Source organism: Phaseolus vulgaris, chromosome 7, assembly GCF_000499845.2.
Source record: "Phaseolus vulgaris cultivar G19833 chromosome 7, P. vulgaris v2.0, whole genome shotgun sequence".
NCBI classification, from domain to species: domain Eukaryota; kingdom Viridiplantae; phylum Streptophyta; class Magnoliopsida; order Fabales; family Fabaceae; genus Phaseolus; species Phaseolus vulgaris.
Genome location: NC_023753.2, coordinates 28,600,443 through 28,626,977, shown reverse-complemented (window position 1 = coordinate 28,626,977; position 26,535 = coordinate 28,600,443). Strand labels below are relative to the sequence as shown.

At 31.9% G+C, this 26,535-nt stretch overlaps 2 protein-coding genes across 2 annotated transcripts; both read right to left on the bottom strand.

The window, feature by feature from the left end:
• Positions 1-1,612: 1,612 nt before the first annotated feature.
• LOC137829365 (protein HUA2-LIKE 2-like) lies at positions 1,613-23,004 on the bottom strand. The gene is made up of 17 exons (XM_068636171.1): positions 22,492-23,004; positions 20,355-20,431; positions 14,108-16,108; positions 13,270-13,726; positions 12,604-12,712; positions 12,388-12,500; positions 12,095-12,279; positions 11,552-12,014; positions 11,026-11,464; positions 10,733-10,900; positions 10,380-10,465; positions 4,694-4,759; positions 4,442-4,518; positions 4,254-4,315; positions 4,058-4,176; positions 2,032-2,199; positions 1,613-1,887 (listed from the first exon to the last, which is right to left on the bottom strand). The coding sequence occupies exons 1-17, from the start codon at positions 22,984-22,986 to the stop codon at positions 1,855-1,857; spliced, it is 5,118 nt and encodes a 1,705-aa protein (XP_068492272.1). The 5' UTR covers positions 22,987-23,004; the 3' UTR covers positions 1,613-1,854.
• Positions 23,005-24,770: 1,766 nt separating this feature from the next.
• On the bottom strand, positions 24,771-25,352 carry LOC137829364 (uncharacterized). Its single transcript, XM_068636170.1, has one exon. The coding sequence runs from the start codon at positions 25,350-25,352 to the stop codon at positions 24,771-24,773; it is 582 nt and encodes a 193-aa protein (XP_068492271.1).
• Between the last annotated feature and the right edge of the window lie 1,183 nt (positions 25,353-26,535).

Genomic DNA, 26,535 nt, shown 5'->3' with positions numbered 1-26,535 from the left:
CATGCCTTTCCGCACGAGGCCATAACACAATCATGTGTTCTGATTTTTCAAAGGGTTGTTGAAGGCAAAGTTGTGCCCTCTAGTAGTGGCCATGATCACGTGTACTGTGTTGCCTCAAAGCAAAACCAAGTCGTTGTCGTTGTCGACCTGACATGCCTTCCTCTTATCATTGCCGGCACCAGTAAACCACGTCAAATTCCTTCACATTCACTTCATGTTGAGGACCTTCCTTTCCTGCTGAATTTCATCTTCACAAATCGTGCTCTCACCCTCACATTTAAAAGATTAGTCCCACATCGCTATGTCCGCTATTCTAGAAGTGGACAGCGTCAACATAATTGGGCCACCCTCCATAATGTTATGCATTGGTTCAAGTACATTCACTCTTACACGTGTGTCTGCCTATCAATTCTCTGTCACTGGACCCGACCAACAACAAATTGAAATCTGAAGTTTGAAATTTTCATTGCCAAAAAGATAAGAAGATTCATTCTAGATAGAAGTGTAAAGCAAAATTATGAACTGTTGTCAAGATGTTTGAACAAATTACCAACAAACACTTCTTAGTTACTTTTACTATAAATTTTAAGCTTAAAAGGGTGAATTGTTTTTTCAAAACAAGAATACACTCTTTTATAAGAAAAACTGTGACAAACGAGTCCTTAGTTAATTTAGTTAGTGTAGTGAGATTAAGAATGCCAATAATTAGTATAATTTTACCATAAATGTCCTAAAAACTATTGAAATTTCATTCTTATGTCCCTATCTACTATTAGGAGGGGTTTTTTTATTGGAAGATTAGAAAGGAAGAGCCAAAAGTCTTAACTTGAAAAAATTGAAAGAGAATTTGTGTAAACATGGTTTGCTGTCCTTTTCCCAAAGACAAGGATGAGTAAAACAAACTGAAAGGATAAGATATTTGTGGTGCAGTGTGATAGTGTACCCCATTTGCTGCTCAAAACTATAACACAATAAAGTTTTAAATTTGAAAACTCATCTCTCTCTTACAATAAAGCTTCTCTTCATACAAGAATAAAGATTGTCTCAAGACTCAAGAAAAAAAAAACATAATAATAATTGAGGACACTAACTACAGAAATAAAACAAAATAAAGATGAGGGAGAAGGAATTTATCTGAAATAAAGATAACGATATATTGCATGTATGCTTAGACCATTACTTGCAATAGTATATGTTATACATGTTTCTCACAATTGATGACAAGGAAATCCTACCTACATCTTATAAACAATTCAATCATTTTCACAATCATCCCTTTCACTCCATTTCTCCATTTAAATAACATTATATTATAAATACTTTATGTATTCGAAGTTATTTATGCCTTCTTTAAACTTAATTAATCCACCATACTTCATAACAGTATAATTAAAAATATATATATTTACATCTTCAAATTGTAAAATAATCAAAGTTTTGAAAAAAAAAAAAAAGTTAAAATAACTAAGCTTCAAATGGGAATATAAAATTCATTGTAAATACTATAAAGGTTAAGTCAACGTTTGACCGGTATTAAATTTCCATATAAAGTGGAAATGAGGTGTTGTTTTTTAACCTTAAGTTTTTGTTGGACATAATGACATAGGTGTACTTGCCAAAAACAAATTGAATATATTTTCCTTGGAATAAAATTTAACAGAATAATATATATCGAAAGGCTGAAAATAAATTTCATACAATGATACAACATGAGAAATGAGAAGTAAAACCATGAACATAAATATAAGCTAAATAATCAATAGAATAAACATCAATCACATCATCTTTCTTTTCCTTTTTTTATCAGATATCTTGAACATGAGCACTAGTTTGAAATAATTGAAGAGGGGTCTTTCAATCCAAACGCAAGGCTTTCTTGATGTCATTCTGTCAAAGAAGAAGAAGAAAACACAAAAAAAAAACATGATTATGAGTAATTAAGTAAAAACTAACAAACATTTGTGTAAGACTATTTATTTGAAAAGAATATTAAAAGTTCTGGAAAAGTATGAGAAAGAAAAAGGTTATTACTTCAATGGCTAATGGCTGAGTGGTTGGGCTATAACGGTTAATGACATGGCCTTCTTCATCAACTAGAAACTTAGTGAAATTCCATTTGATTCTAGAACTCACAAACCCAGATTTATTTGCTTTCAGGTATTTGTACACTGGTGTACTATCTGATCCATTCACACGCACCTACATCTCATCATAAAACATCAATTTCTCATATAAACTATATTTCCATACACAACTTTTTATTAAGATTTATATAAATTATAACTAAAGTAATAAATATTAATTAATGATAAATAATATGTTTGAAAAAGTGTTTCAACATGCATGAGTGAAATTATTGACTTGCAAAATTTGTTCATTATTTGGATTATGCAAATGCAATTTAAGTGAGTCAAGAGTAGTCTATACCCATAGCAGCAAGCTCTATAAAACTTCACCAAAAATTACATAATTCATAAGAGTGATCAGCACCAAAACATAACAACTATTTGTTTACCTTCTCTTTAGTTTTAGGGAAAGATAGGACTATAGTTGGAAAGCTTTCCATGATAAGATTTTTTTTTTCTGTTTTACTCTAATAATATATTGTACTAAATAATTACTTAAATAATATTATTTATTGATATAATTTAAAATTTAATTTTTGAAAAATCAAATTTTGAACATAATCAAGTGAAATTTGAGCGAAATATCAATTGGAATTTGATTTTTGGAGAATTAAATTGTGATTTTTTTATTATTTTATTTAAAAGTAAAGAGAAGATAATTTTAAAATGAATATTATTTTAAAATAAACAGTTAAAATTTATTTTTAATAATATTATAGAATTTATATATATATATAAAAATTTAGAAAGATAATTATATTGAGGGGAAAATATGTTAATAAGAAAATTTAGTAGTAAAAATTAACATTTATAAATTTTGTAATAATTTTTTTTAATTTTGGTTTGAAAAATGTTATAGATAAAAGACGAAAGAAAGAATTTTTTAAAAAAGTGGGAAATCTTTATTGATCTCTGAATAATAAATATAATAATTAAAATATTTTCGTAAAATTATTCGAGATTTTTTTTTTTATAAAAGACAGTAGTTCCCGTCTCCTGTTGTTATTGTCACAATAATTTTAATAATTACGTGTATGATTAAAAATAAACTTAACATTTTATAAAGTAAAAGATTGAAACTTGGTTTGAAATATTTTTTAGCATAGGATTTAGTTTTACATTTACATCTATATTTTATTTATAAATAAATATTTATTAATATTACATTTTTTTTAATTTAATACAAAACTAAATCACTTTTAAATATTTAATTTTATAAAAAATTAAATTTTCACATTTTCAATTTTCAGTAATTAGTAAATGCTTACATTTTCTAAATATATAACATTTTTTAAATAATTATTTCTGAATATAATTAATTTTCACTTTTTATTATATTTATCTTTCTAAAATTTATTCTTCAATATAATCTTTCCAAACTTTTACTTTTTAAAAAATATATTTTTCTACAATTTTATTCAAAAGATTTAATTTTAAGGATAATACCTTTTATTTTCCTTCAGTTTTAAATAAGAAAACAAAAACATCCAGAATACAGTACACTGGAAATAAAATATTCTGATTCTACCTTATTTCACCTAATCACGATTTAGAATGCAGTTGACATCAGGTTAAAATAAATTAGCCTCTAATATTCAGGAAAATATTTCACTATAGTTACTTCACAGACAATATCATCTAATCTTCCGACAAAGACCCAACATTTTAGGCTCATTTTCCAATGTGTGTGTCGGTTTGCTCCATTTCAAATGCAAAATAAAAGAAAGAAGTGCCTTAGAACATGCAAAAGAAGTTCTTAGAATAAGAAAGCTCTCTAATTATCCTTTGCCAATGTAACATCCTCAACAATATCTGGATCAAATTGCATTTGGATTAGAAAAATAAAAAACCAACAAATATCTCTTATGTTTCATTCATGTTTCTCCAAATACCAAGTAATGTCAGTTCCACAGAAAGAAGAAGCAAAGTACCTTTCCAAAAATGGGATATTCAGCTTTATATCTTGTACATGCAAAGTCATGTGCCTCTTGGCTAGTTCCAGGCTCTTTCTTCAAAAATTGGTTGCAAGGAAATGCCAATATCTCAAGACCTAAACATCAGTAGAACAGTGATCACTTTCCTTTTAGGCCAACCAAAATCTGAATAACTTCAAAATGAATACCATACCTCTGCTTTTGTATGTGGAATAAAGCTGAGTTAACTGGGTGTAATTGGCATCAGCAAATCCACTGTTTGTTAAATGTGCATCACTTCAGTTAGCCACCAAAGGAGTAGAAAAAACTATTTTGTGCTTTCTTTTGCTCATTAAGAAAGAAAACAAAAGAATGTTGTGCTAAAAAGTAAGACCAACCAACCATTTTGAAGCAACATTAACCACAAGAAGAACTTTGCCCCTGTAGGCGTTCAGGTTCACATCTTTGCCTCTGGCATCCTGTACCAATCACAGTCAATAAACTTGTGTGAACATCTTCTATAACCCTCTTCTTTCTAAATTGATTTTTTTTCAGTATTGGTCAAAACTTACAAGATTTTGTACATTTTACTTTTTTTGACACATGATTTTAGACTTTTGTTTTGGCTGAGACATGGTAAGAAAAAAAGTGTACCTTGACAGTGAATTCATGAATAGAATTTTCTGAGATTGATTGAGAAGCACCCATTTTGTCTGTGTTCTAAGATGTGAATACTCTTGGTACCACTTCTTCTCTTTTCTTTTCTGATCTATAAGTAAGTCTGTTATATGTTCATGTCTTGCAGAATCAGAGTTCAAGCATTTATAGCAATCTGATTCAATAACTTGTTGGCACGAAAGCTCTTTCCCTTTCTCTTGATTCTAAATCTACTCTTACAAATATTATATTTTACTAGTATTTTCTTCTCATACGATTACAAAAGATTTGTTCTTCATGTGAATGAATTGGTGTTGCGCACCTCAATGTTTTTTAAAGTATTGAGTGGTCACCTTACACCCTGGAAACATAACATGGTTTGCATGACCTAAGAATGAGATTCAGTTCAAAAATAGTTCCTCTTATTGATTTGCACAGGATTTTATATACACTACAAAATTCAAAGCTAAAAAAGCACTACATATGATAGAATATTACACCAACTTATCTACTTGTTCACAGATGAAAAATGATAAAATCATGAAAGATGTATACACAATTTAAGTATGACCTAGATTAAAAGAGAAAAATATATTTCAAATGATAAAATGATGTATGTGAAATATCTTATCATCAAAATGTTCTAATTTATGATGGTTTGTTAGCTAAATGTGATATGAACTATTTTATTGATGTCAGTGAACCAATAATTTAATTGTTTTGTGACATGGTATATATATATATATATATATATATATATATATATATATATATATATATAATATGAACAAACTTTGAAGTAAAAAATTTAAACATATATATTACCATTTAAAGTATTGAATTAAAATAAAATCTTTTTGCGTAGTAACATACTATTTTATTTCTTAATTATAATTAAAAACATCATATTAAGATTTTTTTATATTATAATATCGTTTTAAATGCAATACATTTAAAATAAATTATATAAATCTTTATCACTATGATCTAAATATATTTTAATTTTATATTCGCATTAATTATTTCCATCCCTTGTTACATTTAAAAAAAATATACACTAAATTTAATTAATATAATATTAACTATATTTTTTATTTTATTATATATTATTTTTAGTAAATAAAATATTTAAAAATTTATGAATAGTAAAATTAATTTTTTTAAATATGTGGAATGTTTGGCTATATATTATATTTAATGAATATAATATTTGATGTTAGGGCGGTTAAATATAATATAAGATTAATAAATTGATAAGTATATCTGGGAAGGTCACTTCTACTTATAATAATTAATTATGATAATTATTAAATGTAATATATATTTATAAATAAATAATGCAAGTATTAAAAGCGTAAAACCATTTTACTTGTCATTTACTCATCATCAGATTTTCATGATAATTGTTTTTATTATAATCACGTACTTATTCTTTACTTCTTAAATTTTGAAAAATGCCATGTTTCCGTAGATTATTTTTTCTTTACTTTCATACCTAATATTTTTACTGTATTTTAATGTGTTTGAGTCTTTGATAAGTAATAATTTGAATGTTAATATATAAATACAAAATAATTTATCTCACATTTTATTCCTAAATAATCACTACAAATAATAATTAAACCTAAAAATAAAAAATAATTAATTATTATATTAATTAAATTAGATATTATTAACTAAAAAATTATTTGTAAATGATATCGTACACTGATACTTTCGATGTTCTTTTCAAATCTGTTAATATGCATTTGGTGACTGCGTCTCCTAGTGTTAGTAAAGCTACTAAGCTTTGGTGTTTGTCGATTCCTAATCTTGTCCAAAATTTCTTTGTCAATGATCAGTTTATTTCTGTAAATTGCCTTCTGCATGATAAATGTTTTAGCTTTACAGGTGTTTATGTTGTTAATACATACTTGGCTAGATGGTTTTTGTGGAGGGATATTAGGTTCTTCACAGGGCCTTGGTGTATTCTGGGAGATTTTAATGTTATGCTCTCGGCGGATGACTGTAAAGGGGGTTGCTCCTAATCAAGTTTCTTGTAATGAATTCCTTAATTGGATTAATATTAATGATCTTTCTTGTATGCCTTTTACTGTATCTTGTTATACTTGGTGTAATGGAAGGAGAGGATTGCATAGAATTCATAGAAGACTGGATAGAACTTTATGTAATGGAGTGTGTCTGGATGAATGAGATTCTTGTACTTATCAAGTTCTTGTTAAAAATTGTTCTGATCATTCCTCTATTTTTTCTATTCTTGCTAGTAATTTTTTGAGGAAGGTTAACAATTTTCGTTTCTTTTCTATGTGGCTTCAGGACACTTCATGTCTGAAGCTTATTCATGATTTCTTCAACCTTTGGCTGATAAAGTCAAATTGAAGCTAGCATCTTGAAAAGGTAATATCTTAGCATGATGGGTCAGATTCAGTTGGTTTTCATCTATTCCGCCTTCTAAAACTCTAGTACTCTTTCATGGACAACTTCCTAGAAATCAACATATTTAGGATAAAGGTTTGCATATATGTTCTATGTGTACGCTTTGTGAAAAACATGAGGAATCTATTCAACATTTGTTTTTTTTAATGTTCTAATGCTTTGCATATTTGGAGTTGGATTCGACAGATTTTTCTTATTTCTCATTTCTCTAATAAGGATGATCTTCTTTCTTTTTTATTAAGAGTGGTGGTAGTCCTTTGGTTAAATTGATTAAGCTTGTTGTGATAACTTTTTCAATTTGGATGATATGGCGTGTGAGGAATTATGTTAGATTTCAAGATAAGATTGAGGTTTTTAGGGCTATTTCGGTAATTAAATATTTAACTTGTTTAGTGGAAAATTCTTCTAAAGCTTCAATATAGAATGATATGTTGGAATTTAATGTGATTAAGTTTTTTAGTATTAATACTTATAGTGACAAAGTTCTTCGTCTTTTTCTGTTAGTTGGGAGTTTCCTTCACTAGATTGGGTTAAAATTAACATTGATGGGGCTAGCTATGGAGGAAGTTCAAAAGATGGGACTTACTAATGTCTGTGTGAATCGATCTTGGTTTGTGTTGTATTTACTACTAGGACTAAAACTCCATGGATGCTTCGTAATCGATGGAATATTGTCTTAATTACGGTGAGAAAATCAGGTTTAGGGTTACTCATATTTTTCGTGAAAGGAATGCGTGTGCTAAGTTTACTAATTTAGGATTTATTCATAGAGAATCATTTCATTGGTATAATAAGTTTCCATCCAGTTTGTTCTTAGAATTCTTTATGAATAAGTATAGTCTACTTATGTATCGTTTTTGTTAACATATGAATTTTGATCTAGTTTCTTATAATTTTGTATTATTTTTTTTTTGTTTTTTTTAATAATAATCTTTTTATATGATTATTATTACTCGAGGTGTAAACCTAGTCATAGGGATGTCTAACATGAAAGCTTTTATAAAAAAAATTATTAATAAATAATTTTTAAATTGGTAATTAATCTATCAACATTAAATTTTAGAGTAATTGATAACTAATTAGATATTAATTTAAAAATTATTTATTAATAATAAAAACTATTTTAAATATCAATAATTTTTTTAATCTCTAATTCAATATAGTAATTAATTATTTGTTATTTATAAAATTAATTTTTATTTAATATTTTTTTATAATTAATTGAATGGATATTATTAATGTCATTTTATAGCAAAAAATAAGTTTTAATATACTAATTATGATATTTCTTAGAAATTTAAAAAAAAAAAATTCTAATTCAACCTAAAATTTAAAATTTTCGTCTAATTATATAATATAATTTATTTTATTATAATATTCATTCAATTCAATATTCTTGAAATGTGGGATCCATTTAACTTTACAAAATTAATTTACAAATATATAAAGTTTGTACATACTTATAATATAATTTAATCATATTGAAGAATATTTTCCAACAACTGTGATATATTATTTTGATTATTGTTTATAAGAAATAGATTATTAACATTTTTAAGTAGAAGAAAAAATTTAAATATATGATAGTAATAATAACACTAATAATTTTTACAGCAAATAATTAATTACATATTATACTTAATGAAATAATATTTAATATTGTATGACAGTCAACACAATGAGAAATACGTAAACATATGAGTTATAATTTATTTTATTCTAATTTTTTATATTTATATTAAAATAATTTTATATATAATTATTATGTTTATGAATTATAATTTATTTTATTCTAATTTTTTATGAAATTTTTTTTTATTATTAATTATGTTATATTTTTGTTGTTATAGTATTTTTTTTATTTTTCATTTTTAGAGGATTTTTAATATAAAAAAATAATATCTCTTTATTTATATAAGATTTGATTTATTTTTTAATTTTATTACTTGAAGTTTTGTTTTTATTTAATTTGTTGAATACATATTTTTTTTCTATTATATTATACATATTTATATTTAACATATATTTTTTTAATTATAATTTTTAAATCTACGAAATATGTGAAAGTTTTTCATTTTTAAATAAAAACAACTCATTTTATTATTAATTTTTTTAATAGGCAAGGGTTAATCTGTAAAGTAACATTTCACACCCTTTTAAAAAGTTAAAATTCTTTCATAACCATCACATTACTCACAAACTCTCATAAACTTTCTTCACGCATCCACTCTAACATATCCCAATCCAAACACCTTCACTTTCTTCACACTTTCCTCACACATCTATTCCCTCAAATCCTCACACATCCCCTTCCTGATCCAAACAGAGCCTTAATTACAAAATTAAAGGAATATCACATATTTTTATAAAATGAGAATATAAACATTTAATTAAAAATATAGTAAAAAATAAAATATTCAATAAATACTTCTAGTGACTGTTGTGCTTTTTATATTTCATTTTTCAATTATAGTGCAACTAATAAAAGTTAGAAACGTGTTATTAATCTTAAAAAAATACACGTTCTTCTCGCTCACTTATTTTAACAAAATCATATAGATTAGGGTATTTACACATTCTCAAAGATTTCACATTCTCACGTTTACGTTTATTAGGGTATTTTCATTTTCTTTTGTTTGTTTTACTTTCCTAGTATGATCTTTCATTTCATTTTCACCAAACTAATTCAGCACTAGTTATAATTAAAATATTTACTATATCTTAATGTCTTATATTTACCTTAAAATAATTAAAAATTGATAGTATCTTCTTGAAAAACAATGGGAGTGGAGAATAGAAAGTAATCCAAACAAAGAGAAATTGCACGTTTAATTGGAAATTTAGAAATCAGAAGTTGATGATTCTCAACGGTGGCACTATTGCTGAATAAGCCAACTGTCCCTATACGACAGCACGTTTATGAAAGGGGGCCCAAACAACCCATTTTAAGTTGGCGGCCACTAAGAATAAGACCATATACATATGGCAGGGGAAGAATTTCAATATACTAAGAAGAACAATTTCAAGAAACATCCCTGAAATTTGTGTGTATATGTTATATATATATTGATCTAACTTCTGTAAGGGCTTCCCCATAAAATAAGTTATAAAATTTGGAGCAAAAAATTTGACACATGAGAAACCTAAATAGGCTACCCCTCTCCAACAACTCTACAATTTTACTCATCCTGCCCTGCATTCTGCAGAAGAGGCTAAAATACATATGTACAAAACCTAGCAGACACACGTCCTGTGCAGATTCCGCCGAACCCCCTCCAAGATTCATGCATGTACAGAATGGTAAATCACCTTTTCCTGAACAAGGCCTGATACCTAGCAATCAACAAGGGAAACATGAGTACCCACAAGAATACTAATGGTTGAAGGACAAGCACTACGGTACAGATGATAAATAGAAATATACCAGCCATGGTTTCTAGATATTTTCTAATCACCTAGGCTGCCAAAAGCTCGGACCTGAAACATAAATACTAAGCGTTTACTATTTTCTATCCCAGAATTCAATAGGAGCAAAAGACATTATGAAATAAAAAATTTGTAACTACAAAAGTAAAAATGTTTGGTAAAAAGGGAAAGCACCTCTGTTTGAAACTGGAATTGCATCTTCAAAGGGTGGTCTAAAGGGCATGGAGTTTCTCTGATTCATAGAGCGAGGAGGAAATCTCCACCCATGATCTGGTATTCTGGTTGATTCACAAGGATGACAACCATAAGGAGCGGGCACACCTTTTTCCTGATATCGAGCACCTACCAAAGAAAGACACTTGATTTCATTTCATATGAATACAGCAAACCATGGCATGATTTATTAAGGACTAAATATGACTATACATGACAAATATCACAAGAATCATCAGTTATCCTAATCTTACCGGGAAAAGGTGCAGGAACATTCCATCTCTCATGGTAATCATAAGGAGGTGGCCTTATTCTCTCATGATTATTATAGAAGTTCTCTCTCTCCATGTTCTGCACAAAGTGCTGCCTACTGGAGTAAGGAGGGGGTGGTGGAATCTCCCTTCGATGCTTCTCATGCCGCTCCCCATTAACAAAAGAAAACTGATTGGACGGCACATGTTGAGGTGGCCGAATAGAATACCCCTTATTACGCATAGCAACACCATCAGTATGTCCAAAATTGTCTGGAGGAGGAGGTACAGGAAAACTGTTGAAAGAACAAGTAGATTCTGGCATGTGCATGTCTCTATATTCAGGGACTTGATGGTGCACTGCATCACTGATAGGTTGGCTATGCCTACTAGGGGCGGTCATGGGCTGAACCATAGAGGGAAGTGGGTTGTCTTTCAAAGTCTGCAAACAAGCTCGATTAGTAACGACAAAGTAAGCTATGAGTTATTTATTGGTGGCCAAATCATATGCAGAAGTTGTGAAGCTTACCTGTGAGACAGTATAACCTTTTGAATTAACTACTGTGTTATATGGATCAGAGGTAGATGACATGTGGTGTAGCACAGGGGGTGGGGGTGGAGGAGGTGGTGGGGGAAGGAACGATGGTGGTGGTGGTGGTGGCGGGGAAGATGAAGACACATCCCAGCATAGAGGAGCAGAGGGCAGTGGCACATTCTTATCAAACTGCTTGGCGTTTTCTCCACCAACATCAGAAATTGAATTGATTTCAACTTCATTTGAGGGAGCTACATCTTCCATTTCAAGTTCACCATCAACATCTTCTAAGATATGCCTGTGTTTTTCAATTGCAGAAGTCATTTCATGTACTTCAGAAGTATGCTCCGGCGTGACAGCCTCAAAGTTCCCACCATCAGAATCACTCCATTCATCATCATCTTCATCTTTAAGCATTCGGGGCATGCAGAATCCAGGCAACTGAAAAGTCGAGTTGCTACAAGATCGAATGAACAATAAGTGAACAGTTCCAGCAGTATCCAAAATAAATGATAATCAATACTAGCAAACTCAAACCTTCCATATTCATCAAGCATGCCCTCCATTTCTCTAACCGGGTCATCCATTGCCCTCTCTGTTCTCATCGATCGCCGCAAAAAGACACCAGCTGCAGCTGAACTGCTATATAAATCCAGTTCCCGGATATGACGGCGAATTATGTGCTCTGGTAGGATTTTTCTCTCCAACCACAGCCTTAAAACCTATTGAAGTTCAAAGCAAAGGTTAACAAAATATGATGATGCAAAACAGATATGTAAGGAAAGAGCATTTTGTTTGACTTCATTAAACATGAAACTTAATTTACTTGCCTTGAGACACTGTCTCCGGTTTTCTTGTGCAGTATTTCCAGGAGGAGCAGCAGCAGATAATAGTCGTGGAAGGACTGCATGGATTGCAGACGAATATACTCCACAAAAATCACCTGCAAAGTCAGACATTTTATATTAGAATTAATTATTATTTGGCAGACATTTTCTTTCTTTTCTTTGCTAGAATCAAGATTAGCAAAGCATCAAACACGTCACCTTTTAAGCCACGAGAAAACTGTGCAATAGAGTCAACAAGAAAAAACAAATCCACCCTCCGATGCATGCTAGACTCCATTTCCAGACAATGAGCAAGAATTTCCATGACCTTGAACAATAGATATGTAAGCAATTTGTAACTAAAGTTCAACAATTTTAAATAGGAAATAACTGCAGAGTCTATTGAAGGAATTTAAGTCTCATCAGAAGAATGACAATACTAAATACATGTGTACACTTATTAGTTAGATTCATACAAACAAATTTAATTAAACCTGATATTTAAAGAGGTGTCACCATAGCTTGTTACAAAATAAAAAAAACTACATATGTAATGAAATTAAACTGCAATTCATAAATATTTAAGAAAAAAAGTTTCAACTAAAAAATTGCAAATGTGTAATTGGATATGCATAAATTTTACCCTCTCCTGCTAATAGTAATAAAATTTAGGGGAGGTACCGAAAGACACTATTAAGATCCAATTGCAAGGCTTTGAGTCATTGGAAGTATGGGATTCTAGTGAGGTTTACAAGGCTTTCAACCTTCCCACCACAATAACACCACCTTTCTGGTGTGATTCTTCCCAGGTTATTATCATATTCACAACTAACATTTCATAATCGAAGATAGGGGGGATTTCTTAATTTTAAAGAATCATATTACCTTATCTGCAATACCAAACTTTGCACAGTCAATAGCTATTCGTGTTGCTCGACCAATACTTTCCTTTGTCCTTGTCAAGGTCCCAAGCATGGCTTCAAAGTACAACAAAGCAGCTCGTCCTGCTTCAGTTGACTTCCCTATACATCTTGACTGTTGAGTTGCAACATAGCCATCTTTAGATCCATCCAGAGGACCAGATAAAGTTTGCTTCTGGTGTAAATGTACATCAGGGCTACAACTTCCATTGTGAAGAATATTACTACTGTCTGATGTAGAAACATTGCAAACAGAAGTAGTTGGAGGAGATCCTTGTGGAATGCAATCTCCTCCATCTGTCAAGGATGGACTTGACCGAATGTCTGAAATACCCTTTTCACCCAGACAGTCATCAGATGTTGAGACGGAATTCATATCCTCCTCTGGACCTTTACATTTTACCTCTTTCACAACCTCATGCCTGAAATTAAAGAACAGACAGAAACATTCTTAAATTGAAAGAAATAAAACGAAAACAACTTTTGTTTGACAATTGATCTCTTTCATATTCACCATCATTAAAACATGAATTAAGAACATCAATTTACCCTGAAGAACTCCACCAAACTGAACCCCACAATTAGTTTGCGGTAGAAAAAAAACACTTGCATGATGAATGATCTAAATGAGAAAAGTGGTTCATCCAACCAAATTAGCAAACTCTAAAACAAGATGTTATAACAGAAAAATAAGCTTATAACAATAAAAATGTTTTTCTTAATTTTGTTTTCCTTTACTTTTTAGGATTTGAATAGGAGAGTTAAAAGGCTAAGAAATATAACATGCCATAACTAAAGCTTACATATCATTTGCTCTGCCAATATCATCAACTGCTGGCTTCAAGCACTCAGTATCCTCATGTACCGCAACCTCATTCCGAGGCATATCAACATTATGAGGTAAAAAAACATCATTTTCATCCACACCCATCGCATGATCAAGGCTTATTCCATTTTTCTCTGATGCATCCGATGCTGAATTTGAATGACTTGAAGTTCTAACGTCGTCTTCATTGTTTGGCGGTAATGATGGATCAGGTGAATCTTGAATGCTTCCTTCATCACAACATTTTGAATCAACAATAGGAGAATTTTCTCCATTTGACTGAATTTTTAAATCAGCTTTTAGACAAACCATATGATCACTAAGCTCTTCAACAACTTGAGCGGTGACACCTGGGAGAACATCCTTGCCAGTTTCATGCTGTTGCTTACCCACTTGAATAGGTGATTTATTCTCAGAAAAAACCATTGGATTTGAACTGGTTGAATTCACATTAATATAAGACGAATCAGAGTTGAAAGTATCCAACTTTTGCAGCCCAAAATCATTACATTCTTGATTAATGGCAATACTCGGACATCTTCTCACAGCAGATATACAGCACATACCACTTGCTGTCATTATGGTGGAAGATGAAGCTTCCATATGAGCTTGGCCATGTTCAGCAGCATTAGCAGACATGGCTTCTAAGGCTCGATGTAGGCGTTTAGATGGAGGTAAAGCAGCTTCACCATCCACAGAGCTGAAGGTTTGATCTTTCTTAGTATTACATATCTGAATATTGGAACATGGAACTAAAACTTTTGGAGAAACATTATCCAAAGCTCCATTCAGTACAGATGAATCTCCATCAGCAGGGCTACTATTCTCAAAATTTGAGGATGTGATTATCTGATGCGCTGAGTTAGTATCTTCCTTACAGTTATTTTCTTGAGATTGGAGAATGCTATGAAGTTCTGCTTCCACGGATGATTTACCCATCCTGACTCTTGCTCGTTTCACAAGGGGTAAGTGCTCATCCCCATCTTGTTCAAAGCATCTTTCTTTTGAATTTGCACAAATATTCTGTGAACTTTGACTGGCATTCTGCAAACGAGCCTCCTCCTCTATCCTACTGGTTGGCTTAGAAGCATCATTAGTTGCCCTTTTTCTATTGGGTTTTCTTTTTTTCTTATTGAATACAGGTTTTATTTTGAGATCAAGCCCTTTATTCAACTCAACTTCTGGACATTCAATAGCTTCCGAGAGTTCAAGTTTAAAATTTGAATCTATTGTACTTCCCTCATTCAAGCTAAATGTATCAGAATCAGTTGTTATAATTTCAGAACTGTTGTCCTCCATGCTACCATTTGACACAAAAGCAGATGACTCAAAATCATCACAGCCAGAAAGATCTGGTGATTTCCTAACACGTTTACTCCTTCGCGTACATGCACTCTGGGCTGCAGTAGTTGATGGGTCACCAGAACCCTTTGCACTGTCATTATAAGGGAACACAAAGTTTTGGGCACGTGATGGATTTCTTGACCTTCGTACTGAGGTATGTCTCTGTGTTACACAACCCTGCATGCACAAGTCAGCCACAGACCTTTTTCGAGAAGAATAAGTAACTGGCTTAGGAGATTTTACTGCAGCAACCTTGTCAGTAGGCTCCCCCAACATTGCCTCCTTATTATCAGATTCATCTTTAAATACAGCAGCTGACTCATCCACAGCTGCACATACTACCTCTTCATGTTTAATAGAATCTGAAAAATTCATTGGTAATGTGTGAATCAACTCGAGGGTATCTGTCCGATCCGTGGCAGATGAGTTAACAAGATTTGACACATCTGCATTATCAACATCACCAACAAGGCCAGTTTCATCAAGCTGAGAATCCTTTTTTGATTTCTCAAAACTATCAATTATCTCCTGAACAGCACGACCAAAGTCAGCACCCTTTCCATGACGTTTGCCAAGAAGAGACTGTTTTTTCTCCTCAGTAAATGCTTCCACATCAGAAGGATTGCAGAATGCTCTACAAAAAAACATCATTTCAAAACTAAATGGAAATAAGATGTAATGTGCAAGGGAACAAACTAAATGATAGGGAGCACAAAAGCTTCAATGTAAGACCATAAAACATATTTACCCATAATAATTATAATTACTAGCAAAAACACATGTATTGTCATGCCTTTGTCCACATTTTCTATTACACTGTCTTATCATTTTTGTAAATAAAATATATATGTATTATAATTTTGATGCATTTTATTTATTTATATGAAAATAAGATAACTAAATATATTATTTATTATACATTGACCAGAATTATAAGAAAAAAGTTTGATTATATAGAATCAAACATTTTAAACACTTACAGCTTAATTCTACAAAAAACATGTATAGTTCGGTAGTTTATTTCTGTTTTCTATTTATTTACTCCACCATGTATTATTTATTTATTTATTTTCATCTTTTTACGTAGGTGTCATTCATTATGAATTGTATTGTGACTTTAAACTATTACTAAGGATGAAATAGGAAAACAATTTGTGTACACCAAATGGGGAATCCCCATTATAGAATGTTTGATATCAAAAGTAGTCAAACTACCCAACATTCCACATTGCAACACAATGCAATAAATAAGCCTTACATAGAGATTCCAACTCCAAAGTAGGTTAAGTTTAGAGCGTTTCTATTTGAATCAAGCCTGGATGCATCTTTACTTTCTCACTTAAGAGGAACTAAATCCTTGGCCAACAATGGAGTCAGAACAAAACATCTAACAAAAACCACGTGATAGAATACAGATACCAAAACATCAGGGGTCATGAAAATGTTCATACTCTTGGCATGGGATTCAATACCTAAAACATTTCTAACCAATAAAATCACCAGTCACAAAAACTAGTATTTATATTTTCTTCAAAATTAATGCAGAAAAGTCACAATTACCTTTTTCAATAATTCATTTTCAAAAAAGTGTCATGTTTGGAACTGTCACTGCAAAATGGTGAGGACATGTATATATTTATATATATATATGTGTGTGTGTGTGTGTGTGTGTGTAAATTACTCCAAAAGTAATTCTAAGAGTCATTATTTATCCTAACCCAACATTTTCTTTTAATCCAACAGTTAAAGGTGTGATACATTTTAGAGTCATTAGATTAAAAGAAAAAAATAGAGTTAAAATGAAAAAGAAACTGTTGCTTCATTTATAAGAAGAGAGAGATGCTTAAATAGGCCATTTTACAAGACAGCCATGATTACAGAAAAAGATAAGATTGTTCACAACTTTTAGACAGTCCAGGTTGAAAGGTTTATGTAATTAAAATCTGGTTTGCCTATCTTTCACCGGTTTGCCTATCTTTGTGCCCATGTGGTAGCAGTTTCTCCCCATTCTCCAAGAGTATTCTCAAACGACAAGATGAATTTGTCCCCTCTCTTCTTTATTTATAGGCAATATGCTTTATTTCTTTTATAATATCAATCTACCCAACTAACCTAATGAACTCCATCACTACCAGACACCTAAACTAACAGATACCATCAATCACACAGCCAATACATGGAGAGAGGTTCCTGGTTTAGGGTTTAGACAACTAGTGTGTTTTCAAAACTATGATTCTGAAACACCACTATTATCATTCAAAAAGTAAAAGGGACCTTTCTTCAATTAAACTTCAAATAATTTCCTTTCCAATCTTCTTCAGAAATCATGCTATCAATTGCCAAAGGCCGAGGTCTTTAGCACAGGAATCGTGAATGTCGGATTCAAAATGCTAGACCTTATGTAATCAAATCAGATAGCTAGGAGAAACCTACCACAGTGGTATAACATATTGCAGCAGTCACTATACCAAAGATGCAATATACAGGGTAAATAATTAAAACATACAACATATTTGCAGTACAAAATACCCGATGCCCAAAAATAAAATAGAATACTCAAAAGTCACAGCTTGAATAAAACAATAATCTTTGATTTAAATCTGTAAAACTCTTTTAACATATTTCAATGGGTTAACTTGTTCGAACATGGGACATCATCCAATAAAGCGACATGAATCTAACAACTATTTTGGCATCAACTCTTCCATGTTTTATTATCTCCCCATGTCCTAAACTTTTGCATGATCACTTGGGTCATCAACATTTATAAAAATTGAAAAAAAAAAAAAAAAAAAAACTATTCTTGACCTTAGCAAACTTCAAGTCCTAGAGCGTCACTGACTAGCATATGGCCACAGCACAATATTCGCCACCCAGTTATGGTGCCACTAGTTGGCTTGATCTACAACTGTTGCTAAATCACATCAGATTTGGTATGGAAAACATATGCAGTCCCAAAAAATTATCATAAGTTAAACCCATAAACTATTATTGTGATTTAATCATACGAACCTCAACTATTTAGGCATAGTACACGTTATATTACCAGATGACAATGGGTTAGACCAAGGCAGGTAATGGCAGAAAGCAGTGCAGCACAGTGCACCCACCCAAAACATGCTACTGTGACTTAGGTGTATACCGGAAGGCAAAGTTGCATCAAAGATAAAATATCCTATACAAACTTAATGAATTTGTATCACACCCAACTGATACTTAAAATTTAAATTACTGAAGACTCGTGACATGCTCGTCATTCAAATAACTAGAGGAAACAGAGAATGAAACTATCTTAATCTTGCATATCAAATTCTGGCTGGGCTTGAGGGACAGTGAATCTTAAAAGAAAATAACAGAATACACACCTAAGAGTGTGAAGAATAACTAAGATCGAAACTTCCTTTACCATCATATTTTATCCCTTTAATATGTATGGATACACCAACAAGAAATAAGGTTAAGGGAGATTAATAAATCACAATGTATTTAAATACCATGTCGTAGTAAGTTGCAACTCCACGCTGATTCTCATAACCAACACACATTGTAGTTGATAAATACTACTATTATTAACTTCAATTACAGAAAATATTTATCACAGTTAATAATATTCTAAAGTAGGGTTTTGACCAAAATATACAGATGCCATATAACATCAAGCAAGCTAAAACTAAACATCTCAACAGCATTATCCTCATAAGTGGCATTTGATGACTTTAAATCATTTGCCTGCACCTTCCTAAAACAATATTGAAATAGGCAATGCACTCTCAAATAATCCAATAGCAGATACAAGAGAAATTAATGATAAACATAAAAGAAATAATAAAAATAACATATAAGGCCTGCCTAGTTCTGGGGAACAATGTTGGTAAAAAAGAAGGGAAATTATTCACTAATAATAATTAGAAAATATCACTCATTGAGATACCGACAAGACAACCATAATTGAACCTTACTACTTAGCATGATATCCATAACTTATCATGATATTGTGGATATCTTACATCTGAAAACAAATTAGTGGTTACAAGAAATGTGATAGGATGGGATAAACTATAGTAAATTTTAATCAACTATGTGGTGAGCTGATAGGATACAGTTAAGAAAATAGAATGACTTAAGATAAAATGCTAAAGTGTTAAACTGCACTCAGCAACTGAACACATTTATATATAAAAAAGGAGTACAATTTATGAAGAGGGGACAAGTTCAAACAAGGAGAACCTGCTCTTACACAGGCTTTTGATAATACAATAACAAAACATATTTTTCTGTAACCTATAAAAGACTATGCTGGCAATACATAAATATTGCTTTTCTAACGGATAGAATAAGTTTATCCTGTTTGATTCTCACATCCTGTTAATCAGTTCAAAAGTTGAGCCAACCGGAGATGGGTTAAGAACAAATAGGATAGGAGAAAGAAACCCCCTTCCCTCACACTTATGAACTTTTTTATTCCATTCCACCACTACTATAATCGTGGACGCTGCTGCACCATCACCACTGTTGGCACTACTCCCCTCTACCACCATTACAGCAACAATGCCATTGTAACCAGTGACCCACTACTATCACCACCTCCATTATCACAATCCCAATCACAAACACCACTTTTCATAAGAATAACTTCGTCAGTTGCATACAATTTATATTATTATCTATCAGACTACTTGGCGGGCACAAAAACATACAATATTATTCGTCATCTTACTTTTTCCATCCTATCCTATTCACATTACCAAACAAGCTCTACGCTTCACAATTACCTTGATTATGGAATTTGAACAAAGTATATATGATTCCAAAAGTTAAGCTATGCTAGACATACTGTTGTCATTCAAGCAATCAAATGAAACATTAGTTTGAATACTTACATTTGTTGGGTTCCAAAGAAGTAAACAAGCACCTTCTTCCAATCAGTAGAGTAACCCCACTTCTCCGGCTCACTTACCTGCCACCAGCAAAGAACTGCACAAGTTAAATGAAATAGCTACTACAAAAAAAGAAGGAGAACAAAAATAAAGAAATAAGTTTGATAACCTAAGGCCCCTTTTTTTCCACCATGATTAAAGGTGAGTTTGGTCAGAGTGTAAAGGGGTTTGGGTAGGGACAGTGTGAAAAAAAAATCCATGGCAACCCATCACAGCCTCTTTGGGTGTCACGCAATAGCATCGCAAAACCTACATGCAGAAGTTGCAGAATGGCAGCAGGGTGCCTGTGAGACACGAATGAGTAGTGCAGCACTTAGCGAAAAGGAGGAGTAGCAGCAGCAGCCGTGCAAAACAAAGTACTGGTGGTGGTTGTGCAAAACAAAGGTCTAGCGGCAGCAGTAGTGCGAAACAAAGGACTAGGAGCGGTGATCGTGCAAAACAAAGGGGAAGAAGCTCAGGTCCGCATGATCCAACCCGACCCAAGATAGAGAAAACCCTGATATTCTTTCTTTACTTCTTACTTTTCCAACAGAGTCGGCCCAAGTGTTTTTTTCTTTTAGAAGGATGGGTTGGGCCATAAAACCTGGCCAAAATTACAACAGAATATTCACCTGGGCCACCCTAGCCACATTGAACCAACGGTCACCTTTATTATTGTGCAGTCTCACCACTGCTTCCATTGATGTCGCATTGCTACTGTTGGAGCTGCTACAGCAGACTGCAAGTCTACCCTACCGACATTGAACCAGCAGCTCCATCGTTATTTTATTTTTTTGTATTTTAAGTTTTGAACTTGAAATTTGGGGTGTTTTAATTTGATTTTATTGTTATTTGAATTTCTTAGACATGATATATTATTAATTAGTTATTGTCTTTCGATAATTTTTAATTACAGTTATATTTTTGGATTTTTTAAATTATTTATATCTATATGTTGTATTTCTTTTATTGTCTAGATGGATTTATTTTATATTATTTTTATCCGCAATGCTTCCGGCATAACCCATCATGGCTTCCAATATATTTTTAAAAAAGATTTTGGGTCTCCGATATTTTTGGTTATCCGATATCAGTAACACTGGGTAGGGGTGAAATTCAAGAGAATAAATTTCAATATGTAAAAAGCAAGTTCAATTAGAGTGAAAAAAATAAAAGAAATGTTACAGAAGTAACTTCTTTTCTAAATTTAATGAAGTGTAAAACTTACACTAAGCCTAACAGGTGGATAACATTTCCAAATCTCGCACGCTAACCTCCCTCACACTCTTGGTTACATCTCTCTCACACTATTGCCTTACAATCTCACTTTAAATCCTTCACTTCTACATTGTAAGGATCTCTTCCTCAGCCAAGTTCTCCCAACAACTAAACGGGGGGCATCAAAATCCCTCTGTTATCCTCACATTGTTGGGAAACTGGGTTTACAGACAGGAGACTTTTGGTTCTCAGGTACGGTGTCAACACTCGGATTCTATATAAACATGCCTAATGAAAAAAAGTAAAAACAAGATGAAAATGGCCTAAAAATCATCTTATTTATAAGCATACCAAACCCAATGCAATAAAAGCAGTAATTATTCAAAATTTATTCCTTTCAGCGAGGAGGAGAAACAGGAAAGTCAAAGATCCAGATGGTTTCAGCCTATGTTTACTATTTTCCATCTTCTCCCCCTTGTTACCGAAGAAATCAAAAGTCGCCTTCTCCGTCAGAAGCAATAAAAACTTCAGAATTCACAATTAAAATCTGAAAACCTGCTGAGCACATTCCAGTTATGCACAACATATTCAACTAAGCAAACCAGAACGCGTATAATACACATATATGACAAAGAAAGTTTCTTTGAGGTGAAGAAGCCGGGAATATCCATCTTCCATAACCATAATCTAAGAAAAACATAAAAATACATGGAATTCAATCATGGATCCACAATCATCGCGGAAATTGTCACAATAAACCAAAACTCTAACCCTACTCAACATGCAAACCCCGATGCAACCTCAAAAACAAATTTTAAACAGCACAGTTAAAAGGAAAACACAAACTTCCACTTCAATTCATAAAGTAAAAAGAGGAACTAACCGTTGCAGGCCATGCAGGGAAGCCCTTGACTTTGGCAAGCACAAGATCGCCCACTTTCCACTGGCGGCAGGCGGCCGCCGCCGCCGCCGCCTTACTGACGCCCTTTCTGCGGCTAGGCGCCATGGGAGGAAGGGTACAGTTAAATGAGGGGAAGAAGTGATATGAAGTTAATCGAGCGCCGAATTCGGTCGATAATGCAGCGGTTGGGCAGTGTTTGGTGTTTACTGACGGATTTGGCAGGCATTGAAACGCAAGGGATCGGGGGGAAGCAGAGGGAGAGGGACGGTGTGGGAGAGAGTGTGAAAACGCAAACCCTAATTGAGAGAGAGGTAGAAGGGATTTTGGGGACGCAAGTAGAGTTTTTTTCAGAGATATGAGTTGGTTAGGTGGAAGCAAGACACGGAGGATGGGCTTCTGGAATGGGTGAAGTGGGCTAACGTGCGCTCCGTGCTGACTATAGAAAATTGATAAAGATGAGATATGTTTTGTGATCATTCATTTTGTTTTTGGTATATTTCCCTGCACGTGACTACACCATTTCCAATATACTCCATCCCACGGGCCCTTCTCCCAATTTCAAACTTGAAATTACTTTCTGCACCCATTTTATATGAAATGATAAGAATATTCTTAAATAAAAGTTCAGATAAAAATACGTTTTGAAATAATTTTTTAGATTTGAATTTTCAGAAAAATTTTCTGAATTTTAATTTCTTAAGAATATGTTTATAGATTTATTTTTTGAAATTTATTTTCTAAAATAAAATTTTGATTTTCGGAGTTTTATTCTGAAATTTCATTTTCTGAAACACAATAGTTTATTATAAATTTATTTTTTCGAAATTTATTTTTTAATTTCAGATTTTCATTGCGGAATGAAGGGCATTTTTTCAAATTTAAAATATATAGGGTGCATGTTGAAAAAAGTTGGGTGTAGGAAAAATGTGGCTTCAAACTTTAGACTTTGAGCCTTCTTGGGCTTTATGAAATTTCAATAACAATGACAGTAATTACTTCTTATAACCAAATTTTCTACCTGCACTCCCTTGTATTCAAGTGAAAGACTAAAATCCCCTAGTCCCATGCTCTCACTATCAATCTGACTTCTTCAGCTCTTTTTTTTTTAAATGAAACTCAACCCCTTAACCACCAATTCCACCACAAGAGGTATTTTTTATGTTTTCCGAATGGACATTCTATAAATATATTTTAGAGTAACTTATTTGAAAATGTATTCTAAGTGGCATATCTTAAAATTACTTTGATCTTTGATTCTCATTCTTGTGACAATTAGTGCAAATTCAAACATCATTGTTCCCAAAATAGCTTCAAAGGGCGCCGCAATATTAGATAATGTGTTAAATTATTTGTTTGATATGTTACATGCCTATATTCAAATAATTAATTAGTTTTTAATCTTTATGGCACCCACTCTCTCAACTGTATCATACTTATGGTGCATTGGGAGACCATGAGAACCCATAATTTGTTTATCAATCCTTCAACTTGAGTTTGGAACTCCTTTGTTTCTTTAGGTTTGTTTCTTGAGGGTTGTTTCTATAAGATGACTTATTAGGCAAATAAGCTCCCGGAAGAAGGTCAATGTGGTGTTCAATTTCCCTGTGGGAATCCTTTAGGAATTTCATTTGAAAACACATCCTTGATCTACTGCAAAGGAGAATCAACACTAAAGAAAAATAATTATGTTAGAATGATCAACAACCAAAGTGTAACCAAAATAATTATGTTAGAATGATCTTGGGTGGGTTTTGTCTTCAAATTCAATTTGGTAACTAGTCTTAAGCTAGCTACATCGGTGTAACCTCTTCCATTAACTATGAGTGAACATATTTTTTCTTGAATAAAACATCTAGTATTTTCCCTTTGGGTTTGGTCCAAAGTTTGCATTTTGCTTCCCATAAGACTTCAAATCATCAACAAATCACCCTCCAATGCATCCAACTCCACATGTATCTCTTCCTTCTCTTCTTCAATTGAAGGTTCACTATCTATTTGTCCATTTGATAAAATGATCATATTCTTTTTTTATGGACATTCTAAAGCATAATGTCCTCTTTCCAAACATTTGAAACATTTACCTCACTTGTCTTCCTTTTAGGTGGTGAATTATTATACTTATTAGGTGACTTCACACTTGAAGATGTGGTTGAACTTGAGGGAACTCCTTTATCCTTCATAACCTTATCCTTCCAACTGAAATTATTATTATTGTTAGAACTCCTCCTCATGATTCCCTTACTCTTGAGTTGTTGTTCTACTTAGTTAGTCTTGTGCAACAAATCCTCCATGTCATCATACTCTTGCAACTCCACAACATCCCTAATATCATGGTTCAATTCATTCAAAAACCTAGTCATGGTTGTTTCGTTTTCTTCATTCATTCCAACTCTAATCATGGTCACCTCCATCTCTTTAAAGTACTCTTCCACACTTCTATTCTCTTGAGTCATTCTTTGATGTTTGAGTTGCAACTCCCTATGGTAGTTTGCTGGAATATATCTTTCTTTCATAATCTTTTTCATTTCAGTCCAAAAGTCCATCATGGGTTCCTTATATCTAATTCTCTCCCTTTGGTATTTATTCCACCAAATTAAGGCATAAAATGAAAATTCAACTGTTGTCAACTTCATCTTTTGCTCCTCACTATACTCATTACAAGAAAATACATGTTCTATTTTAATCTCCCAGTTCAAGTAAGCTTCAGGATCACTCTTCCCTTTGAATGTGGGAATATTTAATCTTATCCCATCAAATTCCATTTCTCTTTGTTCTACTTCATTCTCTTTTCTCCTCCTATCTTCCTCTCTATTTTCATGATTTTCTTGTTGTGTCTGCTCCATTTAATCCAACCTCTCACGGAGTTCATCACTTTGTTGTTTCATTAGTCTCTCCAAATGTTGTTTCAAGGCTTGTATTTGTATTTGTATTTGTGAAAGTCCACTATTTGGCTTTTCCTGCCATGCTCAAGTAAACAAATTAAAAATAACAATAAGCTAGCCTTACACCACTTTCTCACGTGTTTATACTCAACACTTGTGTTTCACACAATAAGATTTTTTTAAAACCTTTTACCACTTGTTCTCTAACTTAAAGTTCTTACAAGAAGAATCAATCAATCAATAATCAAGAATCGCTTTTAATGGTAGCAATCACAAACTTAAAATAATTTTTTTAACATCGATGAAGAAAAAGTAGTGAAAAACAATTTCACTACCAACAAAACAAGCAAGACAATTACAATATATAGAGAAAAAAATATATGTAGATAAGACACTTAAAACTTAAAACTTTTAACAAACAAAAAATATAAACTAGATGATTGTTATTTTTTTTCTTTATTTTTTTTGTTTCCTTTTTTTTCTGTTTTCCCTTCTTTTTTTGTTTTTCTCTTTTTTTATTTCTTTTTTTTTAAAATAAACAATGTCATGAATCCCATGAACGTGAACAATGATATGAACAATCACGTGAACAGTACCATAAACAGTGATTAGGGGACAAAAATCAGGATGCACAATTATATTATCACTCAAATGATATGATTCTAAATAAACTAATAGTAGAATTAGGAATTTAAGGTTACGGAATTGAATCAATTAAAAATAATAACAATAAAAACTGGATCGAGGAAGACGTTACAAACAACGTTTGATAAGTCTAAGGATGTAGGAAAGAAAGCAAGCATAGATATATTCTCTATATTAAATTGTCAAAACATTCATCCTCATTCTGAATTCCAAAAGTACATAAATACAAATTTAGTTATAGATCTTATCTTATTTATAAGTATATAAAATAAAAATAAATCCCTATACTTGTACTTATGATCATTTGTCCTTGTTAATATTAATAGTTTAAATAAAACAAATGTAACTACTTTGACAAGTTTGATAAAAGAAAGTCCGTTTCCAAGTTGTTGGACTTGATCAAGTTTAATTGCTAAAATCAAGAAACAAAAGAACTTTTTATAATCTTTCAAACCATATGAAACAATATTATGCCTTGGTTTTTTCTTATTTGATATGG

Coding starts and splice junctions, on each gene's coding strand:
- LOC137829365 (XM_068636171.1), bottom strand. CDS start 22,986: ATGATCACAAAACATATCTCATCTTTATCAATTTTCTATAGTCAGCAC. Junction 13,727..14,107: donor ATTGGCAGAGCAAATGATAT/GTAAGCTTTAGT, acceptor CTTTAATTTCAG/GCATGAGGTTGTGAAAGAGG. Junction 11,465..11,551: donor AAGGTTATACTGTCTCACAG/GTAAGCTTCACA, acceptor GCTTGTTTGCAG/ACTTTGAAAGACAACCCACT.
- LOC137829364 (XM_068636170.1), bottom strand. CDS start 25,352: ATGGAGCAGACACAACAAGAAAATCATGAAAATAGAGAGGAAGATAGG.